Source organism: Asterias amurensis, chromosome 20 (genome assembly GCF_032118995.1).
Source record: "Asterias amurensis chromosome 20, ASM3211899v1".
In the NCBI taxonomy this organism is placed as follows: Eukaryota; Metazoa; Echinodermata; class Asteroidea; order Forcipulatida; family Asteriidae; genus Asterias; species Asterias amurensis.
The window spans coordinates 10761444-10781206 of NC_092667.1; the positions used below are offsets into that span (position 1 = coordinate 10761444).

A 19763-nucleotide genomic window follows, 5' to 3' on the forward strand; every position below is an offset into this window, starting at 1 on the left:
GAGTTTGAATCCCACGAGATTGATTTGCCTGTGTTTTTTTTCCCACAGACCTCGGAAAAAGTACCGAGTATACAGTGCTGAAAAAGACTTTTTGAGACATGGTGGAAACAATATGACTGCACTGTTAGGTTTGGGTATTTCCAAACAAATTCCCCCAAACTTAATAGTGTTGTAGGCTAGCATTGTGTCTGCCATGTCTGCAAAAAGGTTTGTAATACACATCGGTGTAAGGGTAAAAAAACAAAACTATAATGGTCATCTACTCACTTCATTTCTTTGCATGATAGCCTTCTTCTCCAGCACCTTCACAGCGTAAACCTTATCCATGTGTTTGTGTTTAGCTAGAAGCACTTTACCAAAACTTCCCTTGCCGATCACCTTAAGAAAGTCAAAGTCACTTGGTCGTGCTCTGAAAAACAATTTATTTAAACAATGGTCAGCTTGTTGCAATTAGTATTTGATATTCGTTTGTCTCTGTGACATAACAACTGTCTCGGTAGTCTGAGGAGTTCAATTGTAAGTGATACATTGTGACATAAGCCCCTTTCACATGTTACAATTTAGCAAGGGTCCCTTGCTAAATTGTAGCATGGTTGTAAAATTTTACAAAATGCACCTCGTGTGAAAGGACAACAATTTTTAGAGTGTCCAGGGTCCCTTGTAAAATCTTGTCCAACATTGCTACATTTTGTTGGAGCTCCGGACCTCCGACAAAAATCTGACACTAGCGGAAGTTTTGACCAAGGACGTGCGCTACAACATCGTGTGAAGGGGATCCTTGTTTATTGACCGCCGTCCTGGGTGAAGTTGCCCATGCTATTGTGGGTGCTATCTTGCCCCATTAAGGTGATCAGGATTTACCAATACTTTCGTGGCACACAAGGGTTGTTAGTATTTTTTTACTTTGCAGTGTGAAAGCTCACAAAATCTGTCATACACAGAGATAGCAAATACACAATCCATGCTCGTAAATTTTATAGCAAGGGACCCTGGCTATATTTTTGCTGTGTGAAAAAGGCTTAAAGTCACCTGGAAATATAATTTTTTTTCTTTCAAACATAAGAGTAATAATAAAACAATTTTTTTAGTAATTGTTTGTCACGATTTATATGTTTAAAAAATATATAAAGTTGTTTGGGGGCTGACTCCGCCTACCCCTTTTGTGACATCAATTGAGGCAGACTTTGCCTGCAATGCGTATAGTAAACACGTCCAAGTCGTGAGTTGGTACATTTCAAAAAGTGTTTTTCTGCATTCAGCAGCAATACACCTGGTCGGCATTGCCGGAAAAAAAAAACCAAAAATCTTTTTTTTGAAACAGACAAACTCACGACTTGGTCCGTACATGTACTTTGCAATTGTGTTTACTCTACCCATTACAGGCAAAGTCTGCCTCGATTGACGTCACGAACAGCGCCCTCTTGGGTCAGGGTCTACTCTTAAATTTGTAAATAACATAAGAACTGATTTTTTAAAACCTTAGTTAACTGTTTATTCACATTCCACTCATCAAAACACATATATTAGTGGCAAAAGCTTTATTTTGAAAAAATACCACTTCCAGGTGACTTTAAGCATGTCTTTGTCCCAGACAATATTCAAATCTTACATGCAAATGGCTTATTGAATTACACAAGTACCATCATGCATGTAGGTTGGAGCGCCAGACACTCATTGTCTGGCCCACAGAGAGTTTCAAACCTTCTCCCTAATCCCCCTTGATTGATCATGATGTGTTTAATCCCCAACAGTTATATTTATCACCCAGGGGGGGATAATCTGCTTTGAATGCACTCTAACTGTTAACAGCTATATTTCCACCCAGTTGGCAGTTAATAAGCAGGACAGCACTTTTCAGTACTGAGAAGTCTCCTGAATTAAAAAAATCTACTCCAAAATAGAAGTTCTCAAAAGAACTACATGTAGCAAAGTAGACACATATGGTGTTACCACAAACCAAATATAAATTGACATCACCATGCAATGCCTCACAAAGCTTATATTTAACCCAACGTAATGAGGTTCCAATGTAATGTATTTCTTATCTTTTAAGTTTCTCTTTCCACTATGTACATGTACTTACCATGCTTACTAGCAATAGTTTCTGTCTAAATTCTGGCTCTGCAGGATTCGAACTGGGATCCCAAAAGTGCAAGGCGAGGAAAGATACCATTAGACCATCCCGACATTCTTAAACCGAAATAAACCAGGGGTCGATTTCACAAAGGTAGTCCTAACTTAGGACTAATCCTAAGCAATGCTAAGAGATAGGACTGGTCCTAAGTTAGGACCAGTAACTCATCCTAACTTAGGACTGGTCCTATCTCTTAGCATTGCCTAGGACTAGTCCTAAGTTAGGACTACCTTTGTGAAATCCACCCCAGGAGGTGTAAAGACTTACGATGGATTTGCAGATGGACCCAGGTTGATTGTATTGGGATCTTTCGGATCGCTGAAATACTCTGTGTTGTTCTCATCGATGACGTTGTTGTCTGAGTTGTTTCGAGGGTCATCTAGGGACAAGAAGCTTTGTACATCGGTCCTGTAATAATAATAATAATATTGAAGTCTCGAACCCACACACTGCTGATCAGAAACACCAGTGTTTGAATTTGGTGCTCTTAGCCGCTTGGCCACGACACTTCCACTGCCGATGATAACGATAATTAAAAACAGTTTATTAATAGCGCAACATTACAGTGAAGTCTCAAAGCATTTTAGGAAAGTCAAGATAGCAAAACCAAGACTGTTGAATACAAAAAATCCAATCCTAGAGTTTGTATTACGGACTACTACTACATATGGGTAAACATCTTGAGATTTTGAGCTTTCTCCAGCTTTCTCCAGAAGACAATCAGAGCATACTGATCGAAACGTCGAGTTAAAACCAACGGTTCTTTTCAGAACCACCCCAACTCATTAGAAGATAGTCATTACATGGTGTTTCCGCAAACCTTTCTATATCGTATTTCCACCATGCAAAGTTTCAAATCCTACTTATCTTGAGATTAGTCAAATTAACCGAATGGGATAACCACAAATGTGACAAACAGCTTGAAGACCTACAACCCACTTTTGGGATTGATTTGTAAATAAATACCTCCGTACTTACAACTCCAGAATCTTAGTATTAATAGTATGGACTGACTACTACATGTATGGGTAAACATCTTGAGATTAGTCAAATTAACCGGTTGGGATAACCACAAATGTGACAAACAGCTTGAGGACCTACAACCCACTTTTGGGATTGATTTTTTAATAAATGCCTCCGTAATTACAACTCCAGAATCTTAGAATTAGTAGTATGGACTGACTCCCACTTATGGGTAAAGGTCTTGAGATTAGTAAAATAGATTGTTTTTAGAGGCAGTGGACACTATTGGTAATTACTCAAAATAATTACTAGCATAAAACCTTACTTGGTTACGAGTAATAGGGAGATGTTGATAGTATAAAACATTGTGAGAAACGGCTCCCTCTGAAGTGATGTAGTTTTCGAGAAAGAAGTTATTTTGCCAAGAATTTGATTTCGAGACCTCAGATTTAGTTGTGTGCTTAAATAAAGTCAATGTCATGCAAATCAGCCTTTTCTGGCTGCAATGTGATTTTTTTAGCAATCAACCATTTATATTAACAGTCCACTTTTGAAAATGATTTTCAATAAATGCCTCTGTACTTACAGCTGAAGGATCTTGGGATTAGTGATTATCTTTTGGATGAAGTCGTGGAGACCTTCTCGTCGTTGACGTATGAACTCGGGGTCAAAGTTATTTCCAAAAAGCTTCTTTCCCGGAAGTTTAAAATCAGCCTCTGGAAACTTCTTCTTGAGCTGAACACAGAAACAACAACAGTTTGGTTACAAAAGTTAATATTTTCAAAATCTGAAAAAATCTTACAAGGTGCGGTGGTGCTTTCAGCAGCCACTGCCAAACACACCGAGGCAGACCCCTTCTCGAAGCATTAAGTGTAACCGGATTCTGTTTTTGTGCATTTCAAAACCGCTTGAAGTCCCATCCGAAGGACGCAGCAAAAATGGTGTTAAGTGTCTTGCTTTGCTTCAGGACACAAGTGTCACGACCAAGACTCGAACTCTGCTGATTAGAATTCAGTGTTCTTAACTGCTCAGCCACCACATGGCAACAAAGCCCTTGCAGATGAATCCCTTAAACAAATACATAAAAAGAAATCACTTCCAAAACATAAGGGAGAGCGCTATTAAAAGCAAGAGGCTTGAAGTTGTGTGCTTTCAGATGCTTGATTTCGGGACCTCAAAATCTAATTCTGAGGTCTCGAAATCAAATTCAAATATTTTAGTGGAAAATTACATCTTTCTCAAAAACTACCTTACTTCAGAGGGAGCCGTTTCTCACAATGTTTTATAATATCTATCTGCAGCTCTCCCTTGATTGTTACCAAGTAAGTTTCTATATTAATTTTTTTTTTTTTTTACCCATACACCGATATGTGTGTTAGCACTGTATACTCAGTACTTTCCCCCGAGTCCTGTGAAAAAATATCACAGGCATGTTACTCGGGTGGGATTCGAACCCACGACCCTTGCCTGTGATATTTTTTCACAGAACTCGGAAAAGTGACGAGTATACAGTGCTAACACACATTGGTGTACGGGTAAAAACCAAAATTAATAGTCTTTATCCCCGATGCAAATTTAACATCTCTTATAAGTTTTTATACTAACAGTTATTTTGAGTAACCACCAATAATTTCCAGTGCCCTTAATGACCCAAGTAATTAAATGTAAACACCCACTCAGTGTACATTTTTTGAGTTTTTGTTGCCAAACTCGATTCTTTATTTAATGGAGCTTCCCTTCGTAATGCACTCACCATTTCATAGAGTTTGTGGAATTCATTGTATCTTCTGAAGATGAACCACGTCTTTCCGCCTGTTACCACAACAACTTTATAAACCTAGAAATCAAAGAAACCAAGAAACATTGTCATAAATCATAGAAAAAAAACATGAAAAGTTCCATTCCATCGCTGAAAAAATGTCTAAAAAGTGTCTAAAAATGTCTAAATTTGTTGTTTAGGCAGCAGTTTTTTTCCGGCCACCATTAAGGACTGGAATACCTTAACCTGTAGTGTGATTTCCAGCAACTCATTTTGGACATCTTCAAAATCACTCTCACTGAGCACTTCAAAAATTAAGCCATCCCATCCACACAATGCGCATAAGCTGGTGTGATGTGTCTTTAGACGTTTTTTATGCCGGCTCAACTACACAGATAGTAGAACCATAAATCTGGTTAATGTTTACAATGAATGTACCACTGAAGAATACCACACTAAACAATCTCCCATTGCAGAATTTCTGCGCTAGACTTGTAAGTGTAGAATGCTTAATAACGCGGAGTACGTACACGCAGAAGCCTAAATTCGCTGCTAACCTGTGAAATACGCTTGCCGTAAGCACAGAATTCCCTGCTTCCGTAAGCGCTGATTCTGTGCTTATGGTAAGCAGAGCCATGAAATTGGGCCCAGGACTTGTTAAGCTAGTCTTTTTTCTAGTCCATCCGCTTTTTCATGATACATTTTAAGTGATACTTTTCAACCCTGAAATAGACAGGCGGACAACTTGGAGTAAACTCAACACCAGAGCTTTGGTCCCGTGAACTACATAATCAGCGAACTACATGTAGTAGGTGACGACACGTCAAAAATGAACCCTTTCACACGTTGGATGACATCTGTATCCAAACGTTTTTTTTTTGACAGACAGGCATTTTTTAAAGCCTATAAAAAATTTGGATTTTCCTAAACTTTTTGCCAACAATTGACATTACTACCCGGACATTACTTCTATGACCTGCTTTGTTTTACCAAACGTACAAAGACCAACAACAGGAACAGGTTCAGGAAAAACATGCCGTTCAGGAAAAACATGCCTTTCTGGGAAAACATGCCTTTCCGGAGGTAATGTGTAACTCCCAGTTGTGTCCTCTTGTTTGAATGAACTGTTGGTCATTATTTTGGGGGCTTAATGGGAGGTACTATTCTGAGCTTTCCGACTCTGGAATCTCTGAATTGCTCAGATTTGTGGCTGTGACTTACGGAATGCAAAAAGATACATACATGTAAACAAGGTCTCAAAAAGCAGACAGAACATCCAAATGGACCCCATGGCGAGGTGATTATTACGCTAACATCACTAATTAATTCTGCAGAAGTACGTCTATAGTTCCTTAATGAGATATTCCCATTAGATTTGAGCCATTGAATACATTCTTAGAAACTCCACAAAAACTCATCGTCCTCTCGTGTGTTAATTAAAATCATTTCATATTTTCGAAAAAATGAACACTTATCAATAATTACTGTCCCTACAAAATCTACAGGTTTGATTACGGCACGTGATCATTTTCAAGAGCGACATGTTGACGGCGCGAATAATGTATTTTCCTGAAGTTTTTCCCCCCTGAAAAAATTACCGGCCTCCGCACCTAAAACCCAAACTCATTGCATCAGTCGTTGTGAAACCATTTTTACAAAGTCGCACTCAGTGAAACCTTTCATGACTCTTGCTTGTCATAATTATCCAGATAATTTAAAAGCCTGAATGCAAAACCCACTTTTTTTCCTTTTCCCCAAAATAACAAACATCTTTGGAAAACGAGCAGAGTATACTATTTGAAACATCGCAACTTTACAGGCTCTTTTCAGAGCCAACACTCCCACAAAAGAGATTCACACATGGTTGTAAATGTACCCTCAAGTTTACTATTTATTCATAAATACCCCAGACAGTTTCTGTACTCCCATTGGTGGAGAGCGCGTCACGTGGGGGTGTTTAAACGGTTGATAATGACCAGCTGGAGGTGTTTATAGCCGGCTGGCTTCGTGCAAGCAAGATTATCACACCGAACGCATTTCATAGCGATTAGTAACAGCGCGTAATCTAAGCACGCGCACATAAACACATCCCACGCACATCAAACAGACTCTTCAGAAAGATGTTGACAAAAATATTTCAAACCTTGAATTTTCAATTGTCAAAGTGTCTATGATTGTATTTTTTTTAATGTTATTTAATAAAAGGGCATAAAAAGGGCATTATCGTTGCCGTTGCCGTGTGATAAAGGCCCTCGCCTTCGACTCGGACCTTTATCACACAGCAACGACCCTGCTGGTTTTAAACGGCTGTTTAAGAACTTGTCGCTACCCTTTTATTACTTATTTATAGTTTCTTACTAAAACATCTTTTATACTTCATGTCAATCTCAATGAACCCTGAACTGCATTTAGTTCTCTTTACTCGCACAATACGTCACAGTCAAACAACCTAAAAAGCTGATCAATAAAGATTTTAAAAAATTCTACGCTGGAAGCACACTCATCTTCTCCTGAACAAATATCATAAAAAAATCTATTTCTGAGGTCCCAGTCCATATTCCACCGTGCCTTACTGCCATCCCCGCTTATGAAATCCGATCATGTTCCGCAAGACTCCTTGCAGGTGACAATTTCCCTAGACTATTGGCATTTCATGATTACAGCCTTATTATTACGGGTTGTCTTTATCTCCATGCCTTCCATTGCCTACTCCTGACATTTATGACAAGAGCCAGCTGTTTTGGATTGCAAAGATAGATCCCCACTTAGGACAGTTATTTCTAGATATTACAGTTAAAGCCATTAGACACTTTCGGTAAACAGTATTGTCCAAGATCCACAATTCGTGTATCACAACTTATATATAAAATAACAAACCTGTGAAAATTATAAAGGCTCAATCGGTCATCGGAGTCGGGAGAAAATAACTGGAAAACCTGCTCTTGTTTCTGCACGTTTCGCCGTGTCATGACATGTGTTTACTATTAATCCGTAATTCTCGCTATCGAGAATTGATATTGTTTTATTGTTTTCTAAAAAAGTAAAGCATTTCATGGAATAATATTTCAAGAGAAGTCTTTTACCATTACCTTCTGTAAACCCTGTAAATTGTTTGTAAATCTGTGAACTTTTTTTTTTTTTCTGTACCGAAAGTGTCCAATGGCTTTAAAGCAAACACACTGTACACCGTTGGATGAGATGCCCATAAAACAAAGTTCTGGGCCTAACTTCATAGCACTTGCAGCTTATAAGCACAAAAAGAAGCAGTGAGCGCAACAAAATTTTGCTTACCAGAAAAAGGGTACCAGCTAAACTACCATGCCACGTGTACAATATGTGGCTGGTACCTCATTGCTGGCAAACAAACACTTTTCTAACAATAGGACTATCATTAATTACACCAAGAAAATTGCAAAGCCATCCCCGTAAAGGTGTGGTTTCTAAGCAATCACAAAGAATGTATTTTAAGAAGCTTGATTTGGATAGGTTTCGAAACACACACACGTCATTCACGTTTCCTGTTAAAACTGAGGGCAACAAATAAGGTTGTCACGTTCTTAAGAAAACATTGAATAAGGTTTCTGTTTTATAAGAGACACAAATTCGACAAGAACTGAAAAACAGTATTTCTCTGGATAATTGGTAAAAGCATAAAGTTGATAAAACTACACTTTCAGTTTCAAATTTGTCTATTCATTATACCGTCATCAAACAATGTGGAATACCTGATAGGGCCCTGTTAGATAAATCTAATAGAATAAATCTAATGGGGCCCTGTCAGATTAGGCATCTTTTACAGCCAGTCAACTGCCGTGAATTCTACACGATCACTATGAATTGTAGCACATGAGCAATTTTTCTAACAGTGTCTTGCATCTTGAACACCCAGCAGGGTGGATACATGTACGTGTGCTTTACAAGTCTTATTATTCTTATTATTACGATCCCTAAGAAAAAACATTCAGATGTGTTTATGTCAAGAAAATTGCTTAGAACAGTCCTCTGACATGTTTACTTGAGAGTCAAATGAGAGCAAGATGACTGACAAAAAAGTAGCCACAACAGCATGCTAAATGAGAACTCCTCACTGCTATTCTAAGCATAAGAGTGTTTCATGGATCAAACAACTTTTAGTTTTGTTTTGATGTTCTAGTAATAGCAGCTTTACAAAATTGGGCCAAGTTGAGAAGAGCTGGAGACAGTTTTCCTGTTTGTTGTTAATACACACTTCAGTTCATATCATCTTGAAACACACGCTCAAGGCACATCCGCCAATATTCATAAACTCGTTGTGTGAGGCCTACATTCTCACTACTGTCCAATTCAAAAACTCAGACACACAAATTTATTCTCCGAGCTCGGAGCAAGTGGGAACAATAGACATAGATTGAAGAAGAGACAACCCCATTACGTTCTATAAACCTAATTTGAGCGACATAATTCTTGAAGGAAATTACTATAATTCAATTAGGAGCAATTTGCTACTGTCTCTTCAACGAGGGAATGTTAAAGCTGCCTCTAAGAAAATTGTTGTTACGGAGTCTTCACAACTGCATCAGGGTGTGGTATCCTGAAGATACATTATTTCAGATTGTTTAATCACACATTGCACTTTAAAGACACTGGACACTATTGGTAATTGTCAAAGACCAGTCTTCTCACTTGGTGTATCTCAACATACGCATAAAATAACAAACCTGTGAAAATTTGAGCTCAATTGATCATCAAAGTTGCGAGATATATTGAAAGAAAAAACACCCTTGTCACACGAAGTTGTGTGCTTTCAGGTGCTTGATTTCGAGACCTCAAATTCTAAATCTGAGGTCTTGATATCAAATTCGTTGAAAACTACTTCTTCCTTGAAAACTATGTTACTTCAGAGGGAACCATTTCTCACAATGTTTTACACTATCAACATCTCCCCATTACTCGTTACCATGTAAGGCTTTATGCTTAAAATTATTTTGAGTAATTACTAATAGTGTCCATTGTCTTTAAGCCTGTCTTTCAAGTCAACTTGACAGAATGTATTATTTGTTTTTACCTACATGTATACACGGTTATGTATACGTATAAGCATTGTTTACTATACAATGTATTTATGTTAAATTTGTATCGGGAATAAAGGGTATCATTTTGGTTTTACCTATCTAAACTGATGTGCGATAGCACTGTGTACTCAGTACTTTCCCGAGTTTTGTGAAAAGAAAAAAAAATCACAGGCATATTACTCGGTTGGGATTTGAACCCACGACCTTTGCAATTCTTGAGCAGTGTCATACCAACTCGAGGCTAGTTTTTCACAGAACTCTGGAAAGTGCTAAAACAAATCAGTGTACATTGGTAATAATAAATAATAATAATTGTGGCTTCTTACATAAAGCACACGTGCCTGTCACCCAGTGACGCTCCTGGCGCTGTAACATACAGTATTTCCTGCCAGATTGTGGGACTACGTTTGAATTAGAGACCTAATTCTGATAGCACCATGTAATGCTTTACAAGATGCTGTGGCGCAATTTGCTGCCGATCGGACCAGGAACACCGGGGTGAACCCTGTCTCTTTTCGATAAGTGCACTGGGTTCTTTTACATGCGTTACATAACACATGGGACCAACGGCTTAACGTCCCGTCCGAAGGACGAAGCAATGGTTGAGTGTCTTGCTTAAGGACACAAGTGTCACGGCTGGGGATTCGAACCCACACTCTGCTGATCAGAAACACCAGAGTTTGAATTCGGTGCTCTTAACCGCTCAGCCACGACACTTCCACAAACCTAAAATGAATACACTGTCAGTCCTTTCCAGGTCCTGTGAAAGTTAAAAATCCACAGGCATATTAGTAACTACTTGGGTGGGATTCAAACCCACAACCTTTGCCATTTTAGAGCAGATAGGCCTATCTAGTACAACAAGACCATCAAGGTTGCCAAAATAGCCAAGAAAAAAAAAAAAAAATAGACAGGAAAGAGCGACACTCCAGCGCTCTTGTCGTCATCGGAAGATGAAAACGTGTCTTGTCATCTATTTCCTATCCTTGTACTTGATCAATGGTTAGATTTACAGGATCGAGAAAGCTTGGATCAATCATACTGATTCCTTTATCCCTAGTCGTGCCAAGGGTTAACGTAGTTAAATACTTCAGCAAGCGCCTGATCATTTCATTGGTTTCTCCCTTCTGGCCATATGCCAGTTTAAAACATCAGAGGACGGGTCAAAGTTCACTCCAAGTGGTCCAACTGGCTAGTTCCGTGTGGAAAAGCATCCTTATTTTATTTGAAATAATGGACCAGTGAAATGACAAGCTAACTGGTTCTGCTGGTCAGTCACTAAAAAACTTAAGGGTGAATCATAATGTCCCCTTTGAAATGTTCCAGTGCAAAACTTGATTTCAATCTTAGAGAACCCTACGAACTGCCTTGCCTTCCCAAGAAACAAAAGGTGTCAGTACTGGATATTTGTACCAAATGTCAGACCCTAAAGAAGATCTAAGGGTGGCCTCCCGAGGCTCAAAATTTAACCCTGGACTGCAGGCCTCATGAGGCCAGTACTTTCAGCATTTGGCCAGTAAAATCACAACTGCTCTGATCGTCTTCTGGAGAAAGCACTGTGCAGTCTGTTGCCTCCCAAACTCAAGCCCTGCACACCTTTATGTAGACATTTGAATATTGCCTTGTGAATAACATTATCAGATTAAGCCATAAATAGATTGATACTGCCGCCACCTGCTTAACACTTTATCCTCTCAGTGAAAGATTAGTACTGTCTTTATGTGAGGTCATGTACACACCATTTGAATATAACAGTACTAACATGTCATCATTGAACTTATGCACACTTTTAGGTTCATGAACCAATTACATGTATAGGTGAATGGATGAGAAAGTGTAGATTCGTGGATAGAATGTACCAGTCGAACTTTTTGTCATTGGATTTAGGCACACTTTTAGGTTCATGAACCAATTACATGTATATAGGTGAATGGATGAGAAAGTGTAGATTCATGGATAGAATGTACGAGCCCAACATTTTATCATTGGATTTATGCACACTTTTAGGTTGATATACCAATTACATGTATAGGAGAATGGACGAGAAAGTGTAGATTCGTGGATAGAATGTACATGTACGAGCCCAACATTTTATCATTGGATTTATGTACACTTTTAGGTTCATATACCAACCTGACCAATTACATGTATAGGAGAAAGGACGAGAAAGTGTAGATTCATGGATAGAATGTACGAGCCCAACATTTTATCGTTGGATTTATGCACATTTTTAGGTTCAAATACCAATTGCATGTATAGGAGAATGGACGAGAAAGTGTAGATTCAACGATAGAATGTATGAGCCTACACTTTAGAGTCTATTCTCTGACTTAAACTATTCCCCCCCAATAGCTTTGTACTTAGTCAATCGACACGTTTGGTCACATTTATAACTTTCTCTATAGCAAAATTCATATGCATATTACATAGTGCTTGCCACATTATCAAGTAAAATTTTGATTTTAAAATTAGGTATTTACTTTTAGGCAAGTTGTTTAACTGGAAAATGTTTAAAGGAACACGTTGCCTTGGATCGGTCGAGTTGGTCTTTGAAAAGCTTTTGTAACCGTTTTTTATAAAATGCATATGGGTAGAAAGCTGTTGTAAAAGTAGAATACAATGATCCACACAAACATGCCTCGAAATTGCGTGGTTTTCCTTTTACCTCGTCGACTAACACGTCGGCCATTTATGGGGGTCAAAATTTTGACTCCCATAAATGGCCGACCATGTTAGTTCGCACAGTAGAAGGAAAACCACGCAATTTCGAGGCAAACTTGTGTGGATCTTTGTATTCTACTTTTAAAACATCTTTCCAACCATATGCATTTTATAAAAAACGTTACAAACGCTTTTGTTTTGACCAACTCGTTTGATCCAAGGCAACGTGTTCCTTTAAGGAAATTGAAATATAACATGTTTTCAGCTGAGTTCACATCAAGGTTTTTTGGTGAGATGATTTTCATGTTGAACTATCACTTAAGCTTGAACACTCAACTGTAGACGAATCTACAGTTGAGTGTAGATTCGTACAATTCTACCTACACTTCAATCAATAGAGTGACCTCACAGAAATACACGTTTGCTACTGCTTATAAAATGAAAAAAAAATTGGAAAAAAAAGAAGAAGCAATTTTACAAGGCTACATTACTTGCTAATGGATGTGAAATCCAAAACTCGACTGAGATATTTTGTTACAAATGATGTGGACATGCGTCCCGATGTAGTTGAGCTTTTCCCAGTCCTATCCCCTGGCAATCCCCTAGTGAAACGCAGCCAAGATTTAGACTCCCGCTACAATTAAAGAATTTGCCTAGTCAGTCTTAGTCTTGTGGGCAAGTCGTTAAAGGAACACGTTTTCTTGGATCGGTTGAGTTGGTCTTTGAAAAGCATTTTCAACCGTTTGTTATAAAATGCATATGATTAGAAAGATACTTTAAAAGTAGAATATAATTATCCACACAATGTATCACTCAAAATTGCGTGGTTTTCCTTTTACTCGTCGACTAACACTGTCGGCCATTTATGGGAGTACAAATTTTGACTCCCATAAATGGCCGACCGTATTAGTCCACAAAGTAAAAGGAAAACCACGCAACTTTGAGGCATATTTGTGTGGATAATTATATTTTACTTTTAAAATATCTTTCTAACCATATGCATTTTGTAACAAATGGTTACAAACGCTTTTCAAAGACCAACTCGACCGAACCAAGGCAACGTGTTCCTTTAATGGTCTGTTGCTGTGAGACAGTCGAGTCGTGGTGGTGGCGTAATGATTCAGGTTTCCGCGATCGAATATTGCTTCTGCGAGATCACCCCTATTGCGCAAAACTGCTGGCTGCCAACTACTACCGCACAGCGCGAGCGCAGTAGTTTAGTTTGCGGGGAGGTTTAGGGAGGTGACAGCTGGTACTAACCACATCTCTGGCTGCAGATATGAATCTTTTGAGGTGAATTTTAAGCTTTCAAATTTTCCTGACATACTTTTATTGACTTTTGGGGTTTCAATTTTTGTTGTTGTTTTTTTTTTTTATGGGGGGGGGGGGGGGTTCAAAATTTAACCTAGATGAGAAACCAGCAAAAAGCCCTAGTATTTTAATCAAGAACGACAAATACATCCCTTTTTCTACACGGGGACCCCCTGGGAGAACAGTGTTTTTACACTGATGGGGCTACCCTTTCTAAATAATACTTAAATAATACTTAATACTTTCTAAATAATAATAATAATAATAATAATAACAATAACAGCAGATACCAACACCACATCTCTCGGCAAAATCTGCTTAGCAGGAATGAGCAATATAATTTTGTTGTGCTTAGCTGCTTTTGTGCTTAAGTAGCTCCATGAAATTTTCCTTACCAAAAGTATTACCCTCCTTTGAACAAACAAAACAAACAACGTGAAGGCATTTGGAAATGGTGATTTTTTTTTGGGTCAATATCAGTACAAAAGAGAATTCTACCTCATTGTCTGACCCCCTTTCTGATTGAACCAAATGAGGTCAGTATTTCTAAGTTATACATTTTCCATTATGTTTTCCACTGCTGATGGTTTTCAAGAGAATAAAAGTCATAGGCCTACAACCTACATCAGGGGTCGAAATTGCCACTAGCCCGCTAGCCCGGGACTACCAGATTTACAGCCGGGCTACTGATTTTTCCAGTTTGATAGCCCGACGGGCTAGTGGAAAAACAATGCAAAAATCATCATGACAAACAACAAAGAACTGTGCTATGGTGTATTGTAAAGTTTGAGCCATGACGCGAGACATAACGTGTCTTTCGGGCTACCAAAATCTCATCGGGGCTACTAAAAATTATTGGTTACTAGCCCTGCTGACTACCATGGAAATACACTTAATTTCGACCCCTGCTACATTATCATTAGCAAGTCGACCTTGTACATGACCTTGTATGTATACGTATGTATTTACGCCACTTCCAAACAGACTAAAATAGAGTTGGCCTTTTACAGGAGGTGCGTATGTGTACGTAGTACTTACGCAAATTCAAAGCAACCTAAAATAGAGTTATGTATACATTATTGTACACAAACTCAAAGCTAACTCACCCTTAAACCAACACATCTGCAACTACAACTTTGCTGTTGTTATTTCATGAATTAGTAAATTTTGAGTAGTAAATTCACTAGTCGCCCAGGCTTACTGAGGCCTAAATGTGTTCAAATTGGTACAAAGCATTTCTTCCTTGATTGGCAATAATACTAACTAACGCACGTAACCTTCTTGACAGGTCCAGGTCCTGAACCACCCCCCCCCCCCCCCTAGACAGGTCCAGGGGCGCAGGGAGCTGAAACCCCCCACTTGACTACCCCTGGGACGACAGCCTACACATCTTGTGATTTCCATGCATCAGAATCACAAGGCTTAAGTGCAGCTAAATAAAAACCACCGCTTGCCTAATTTAGATGACTCCTCCAACAGTTATTTAAGAGGTCCCGGGGTCAAGCAATAATTGGGTAATTCCTCTGAAAGCGGGGGTCGAGGTCCGTTTAAGGACTGAGGGCATGCAGGAACTGTTGATCACGGGCTTGGCTTACAAAGATTGACAACCATCCAGTATGGCATAACACTTTGCTTTTTTTTTTTTTTTTTTTGTGCAAGTCGGCCCAAAACAAGGCTAATAAAAGCCACTCTTGATAGGGGCTACAAGAAGACAAAATTATGCAAGGTAAAAAAATAACTCAGGGGAGCTGAAGGTAGGAACTGATTCCCCTTTAAACAGTTTATCACTTTTGAATGGTGGTGTAACTTAAAGACACTGGACACTATTGGTGATTGTCAAAGACCAGACTTCTCACTTGCTGTACATGTATCTCAACATTATGCATAAAATAACAAACATGTGAAAATTTGAGCCCAATCGGTCATCAAAGTTGTGAGATAACAATGAAAGAAAAAATGCCCTTGTCACAGGGAGTTGTGTGCGTTTAGATGTTTGATTTCGAGACATCAAATTCTAAATCCGAGGTCTCGAAATCAAATTCAATGAAAATTACTTCTTTCTCGAAAACTACGCCACTTCCTGACAATGTTTTATACAATCAAACTTTATTAATTACTCGTTACCAAGTAAGGTTTCATATTGATAATTATTTTGAGTAATTACCAATAGCGTCCACTGCCTTTAAAGGTATGCTTCATGTGGTTACAACTTCAGTTGGGCATTCCGAGATGTAGTCTAATAATACATTTTGGGCATGTGTTTGAAAGTGCCTTGCACATTGAACATCCATTTTACTCCAAACAGAAAAAAAAAAACGTGCGTAATGACAAGTGAACGTTTTATTGGTATTATTTAATCATAACTTGAATAAAATTTGATTTCTTTACAGGATTTAGGTACTTTTTGTATCACAAAACACAGTGTCCCCAGATGCACACTAAACTAACACCGTTTGAAGGTAATGATGGTAGAAAGCGTACCTAAAAATATTAGTTGCTGAGGCGCTGAAGTTTTTGAGAAATGAGTAAAAATATGCCATGAAAATTTGTTTTCGTCTCATGATCACTGAGACGAAAGTTACTATTGTGACACTGTTTTACTCATTTTTCAAAAACTACGGCACCTAAGCAAGTAGTATTTTTAGGGAAGCTGTTTACCATCATAATCTTCAAACTGAGTAAGTGTGATGGCAATCTGTGGACATTGTGCTTTTTGTCCTACAAAAAGTACACATACATGTGTACTTTTTGCGATTCCTCTACAAACAAATGGAAATTTTACTCTCTTTTCTAATCTGAATGAACAACTTATACACAGTTACATAATACTTCCAAAATGTTTCCCACAGAACAAAATCCCACCTTACCTTTTTCCGATTGAGAATAGACTGGTTATACGGCCGTCTGCAAACACACATTAACTTCACAAGAGCTGCCATGTTTCCAAATCCACACCCCAACGAAATGTCCAAAATGTTGACCTCAAATCACACCAGACTCACCAATTGCCGACTTTGAAAAGTCAGAGCGGCTCTGATGCTGCACAGTCCAAGTTCAAAATGTTTCAATGTTTGCCGTTTGGTTAAGACTGACCGTCCAGCCTTTTGTAACCTTGTATGTGTTCCAAGAAGTCAGGAAGGCAAGTTACGGAGAGAAAAAAAAACCCTCATCAGCGAGTGATTCTGTTGCTTGATAAGTATCTATTGCTTTTATCAGAAAGCAAGCTACTCACGTGAGCACTTTAGCGTGAATTAGAGTCAAATATCCATTAAATAGTCATTTCTTTTTGTTCATCAGAGCGCAGCTGAGGACAGATTGTCTATATTAAGCTAAAGCAGAGCCAAGGTTGTGCAAGACGTAGATGTAATAAGCCATAGCACTCAACGGTCTTGACTTTCAGCACATTAAATAGACATGATAGTGTTTCAAAATAACCACCTAGTCCTCTCTAAACATCCCCTCGTATTCAAAACGACTTACAAAACTCCTCTCACATAGAACTTTGAGCACAAAACAATGAAGCCACGATAAAAGCAAACAATTCCCTCAAAATGGAAAATGATGCAGGGTGGTCAACTCTTGGCTAACAGTCTCTCTCTCTCCTTTCTAGTATAGAAAAAAATCAAAAGTACCGATTCTCAAAATGAAGTTTTCTTTTAGGTACTCGGCAAAACCTTTCCAGGCAACTCGCCGACACACTGTTGCTTTTGTAATCGGTTTATAGTCTGACAACCTATACCACCTGTTCTTATAAAGATTATGAAGACCTTTGCCAAATCACTCAGCTCAAAAAATTGTTGCAGACAAACATTAACAAGGTGCTCCAGTTACGTCAGCTTGTTTGTTCCAGACGGTTATTAGCGGTTCATCAATTCAGGTTGACTCGTGATTCGTTATTTAACGTACATTATGTAAGTGGCCTACAAAGTCATATCATTGAAGTTTAACTCCTCATCCAAGATGGATCTGAGATGATCAACACGTCAAGTGGGATAATGACTCGACAAACGCGCCTTCTTAATCAGCTCTTAAAGAAATATCCTTCTGTCTCTGCTGACTGACTGCAAAACTTGTTGACACTGACTGAATGAAACAATTCAAGTAATGCACGTTTATGTTTGACTTCTTTGGAAATGTCACTCAGGGTGCTCAGCACTGCGCAGTAACTCCCTTTTTTTAATGTGATAATTGACAGCAAATCGGCAATTTCACTCCAACAGGAGGAACGTTCAGACAAGCTTTGGTGACCACATTAATTGTTCCACAAACGTCATAACACTTTCACCATAGATGAAGCTTGGACAAAAGTTTGATGCCGGCGATTACACAACTCTGGCTCTGAATTCCACCTTGTTGAAGTTTACCTCTAGACGTACACTTTGAAGACCCAAGTCCCATACATCCAGTCAAAAGGAACACACCCAACTTTTGCAAACCCTAGATTGATGTTTTGTCTCTTGAGAGTGTCTTCACGACTGCTGTAGTCCACACTCTTTGTTCCATCTGTGAACACCACTGTAGAGACACTTTAAGTCTTATAATCAAAGTCACGTTGTTTTACTGACGTCCCAACGTGATGTAACCTTAAGGTTCATTGATGGACTAAAAGATCTCGGGGCTGGAAGCCCTACAATTGTTTCCCACAGCTCATTAGACCTAACTACATGTTTTGCATTGTCCATGCGGTGAATGTTGTCCACACAATGTCAGCCCGAAACTGATTCTGACTCAACCACACGACTCAGCCGGTGTTGAACCTAACTTCTCCGTCCAAAAATAGCCCCCCCTTCTTAACTTGGGTCAAACCCGACCGTGCTAATTCCACGCTGTCACCAAATAGGATGTTTCCGTCAAGATACTGCAAGGAAAGCATTCCTGTGGTGCCCGCGATGGAAGGCATGCCTTCATCGAAACTGACTCATATTTTTAATCGCACAGAAAAAGCTGGGAGTGGTCTATTAATATACAGAGCAGAGAGGGGGGGGGGGCTGTCACTAGTTCTTGTGATAAGAAGGATCGGATTAATTGGTGGAAGTTTTGAAATTTATGCCGACTCTTATGTAACTAAGCTGATTACGAGTGATAAACTTGATGAGATTAGTTTTGGATTATGGCTTGCATTCTGGAGAATTGCTGGACATGCTGGGGTGCAGTTACCATTTAGGTCGTTGGTATCAACTTATAAAGCTCACACTCAGATGAAGGTGTGTACAAGTACAAGTAAAACCATTCCCCACTGAACTTTGACCTGATTTTGTACACGGTAACTGGATTTTCATGTCAGTAATGAGTCTGCTTAAAAAGTAGATTTTCAGTTCCCTATTCGATCAATCTACATGCAGTGCGTCCCAAAAAGGCATGGTACAGATTAATATAGGTGCAGTTTGTGTACAAGAAAACTACAAGTAAACTACATACATGTAAGCACTGTATGACGAAAAACAAAATCTGCAAATATTGTAGAAGGGGCCATGCAGAATAAACAATCTTTAAACATTCTATTTCATTATTTTGTTCACTGAAACTATAGGTGAGTGGATCGAAAGAAATATAAGAAAAATTGAAATTCATGCACCATTAATTTCAGTGATACATTGATCATATGAACACATTAATTGTTTTATTACTATTTTTGTTACAAATAGTAACGTCCCCAACCTCGTCCCCAACCTCGTCCCCAACCTCGTCCCCAACCTCGTCCCCAACCTCGTCCCCAACCTCGTCCCCAACCTCGTCCCCAACCTCGTCCCCAACCTCGTCCCCAACCTCGTCCCCAACCTCGTCCCCACGGTTTACTTTATTTTCAACCATGCTTACAATAGTAAACCCTGGGATGGAAACTCCTTACTTGGACACTGATTGGACAACGACTTTACAGAACTAC

General features: G+C 38.9%; 1 protein-coding gene across 4 annotated transcripts in view; it reads right to left on the reverse strand.

Annotated features, from left to right (window-relative positions):
* Positions 1 to 19763, reverse strand: part of LOC139952120 (serine/threonine-protein kinase Sgk1-like) — a 97337-nt gene that overhangs the window by 14853 nt on the left and 62721 nt on the right. For all 4 annotated transcript variants that reach the window (XM_071951084.1, XM_071951082.1, XM_071951085.1 and 1 more), the window contains 4 exons: positions 4851 to 4934; positions 3684 to 3832; positions 2402 to 2542; positions 268 to 409 (listed from right to left, as the gene is read on the reverse strand). In XM_071951084.1, coding sequence (XP_071807185.1) covers positions 268 to 409; positions 2402 to 2542; positions 3684 to 3832; positions 4851 to 4934 — 516 coding nt within the window. The remainder of the gene's footprint in view (positions 1 to 267; positions 410 to 2401; positions 2543 to 3683; positions 3833 to 4850; positions 4935 to 19763) is intronic.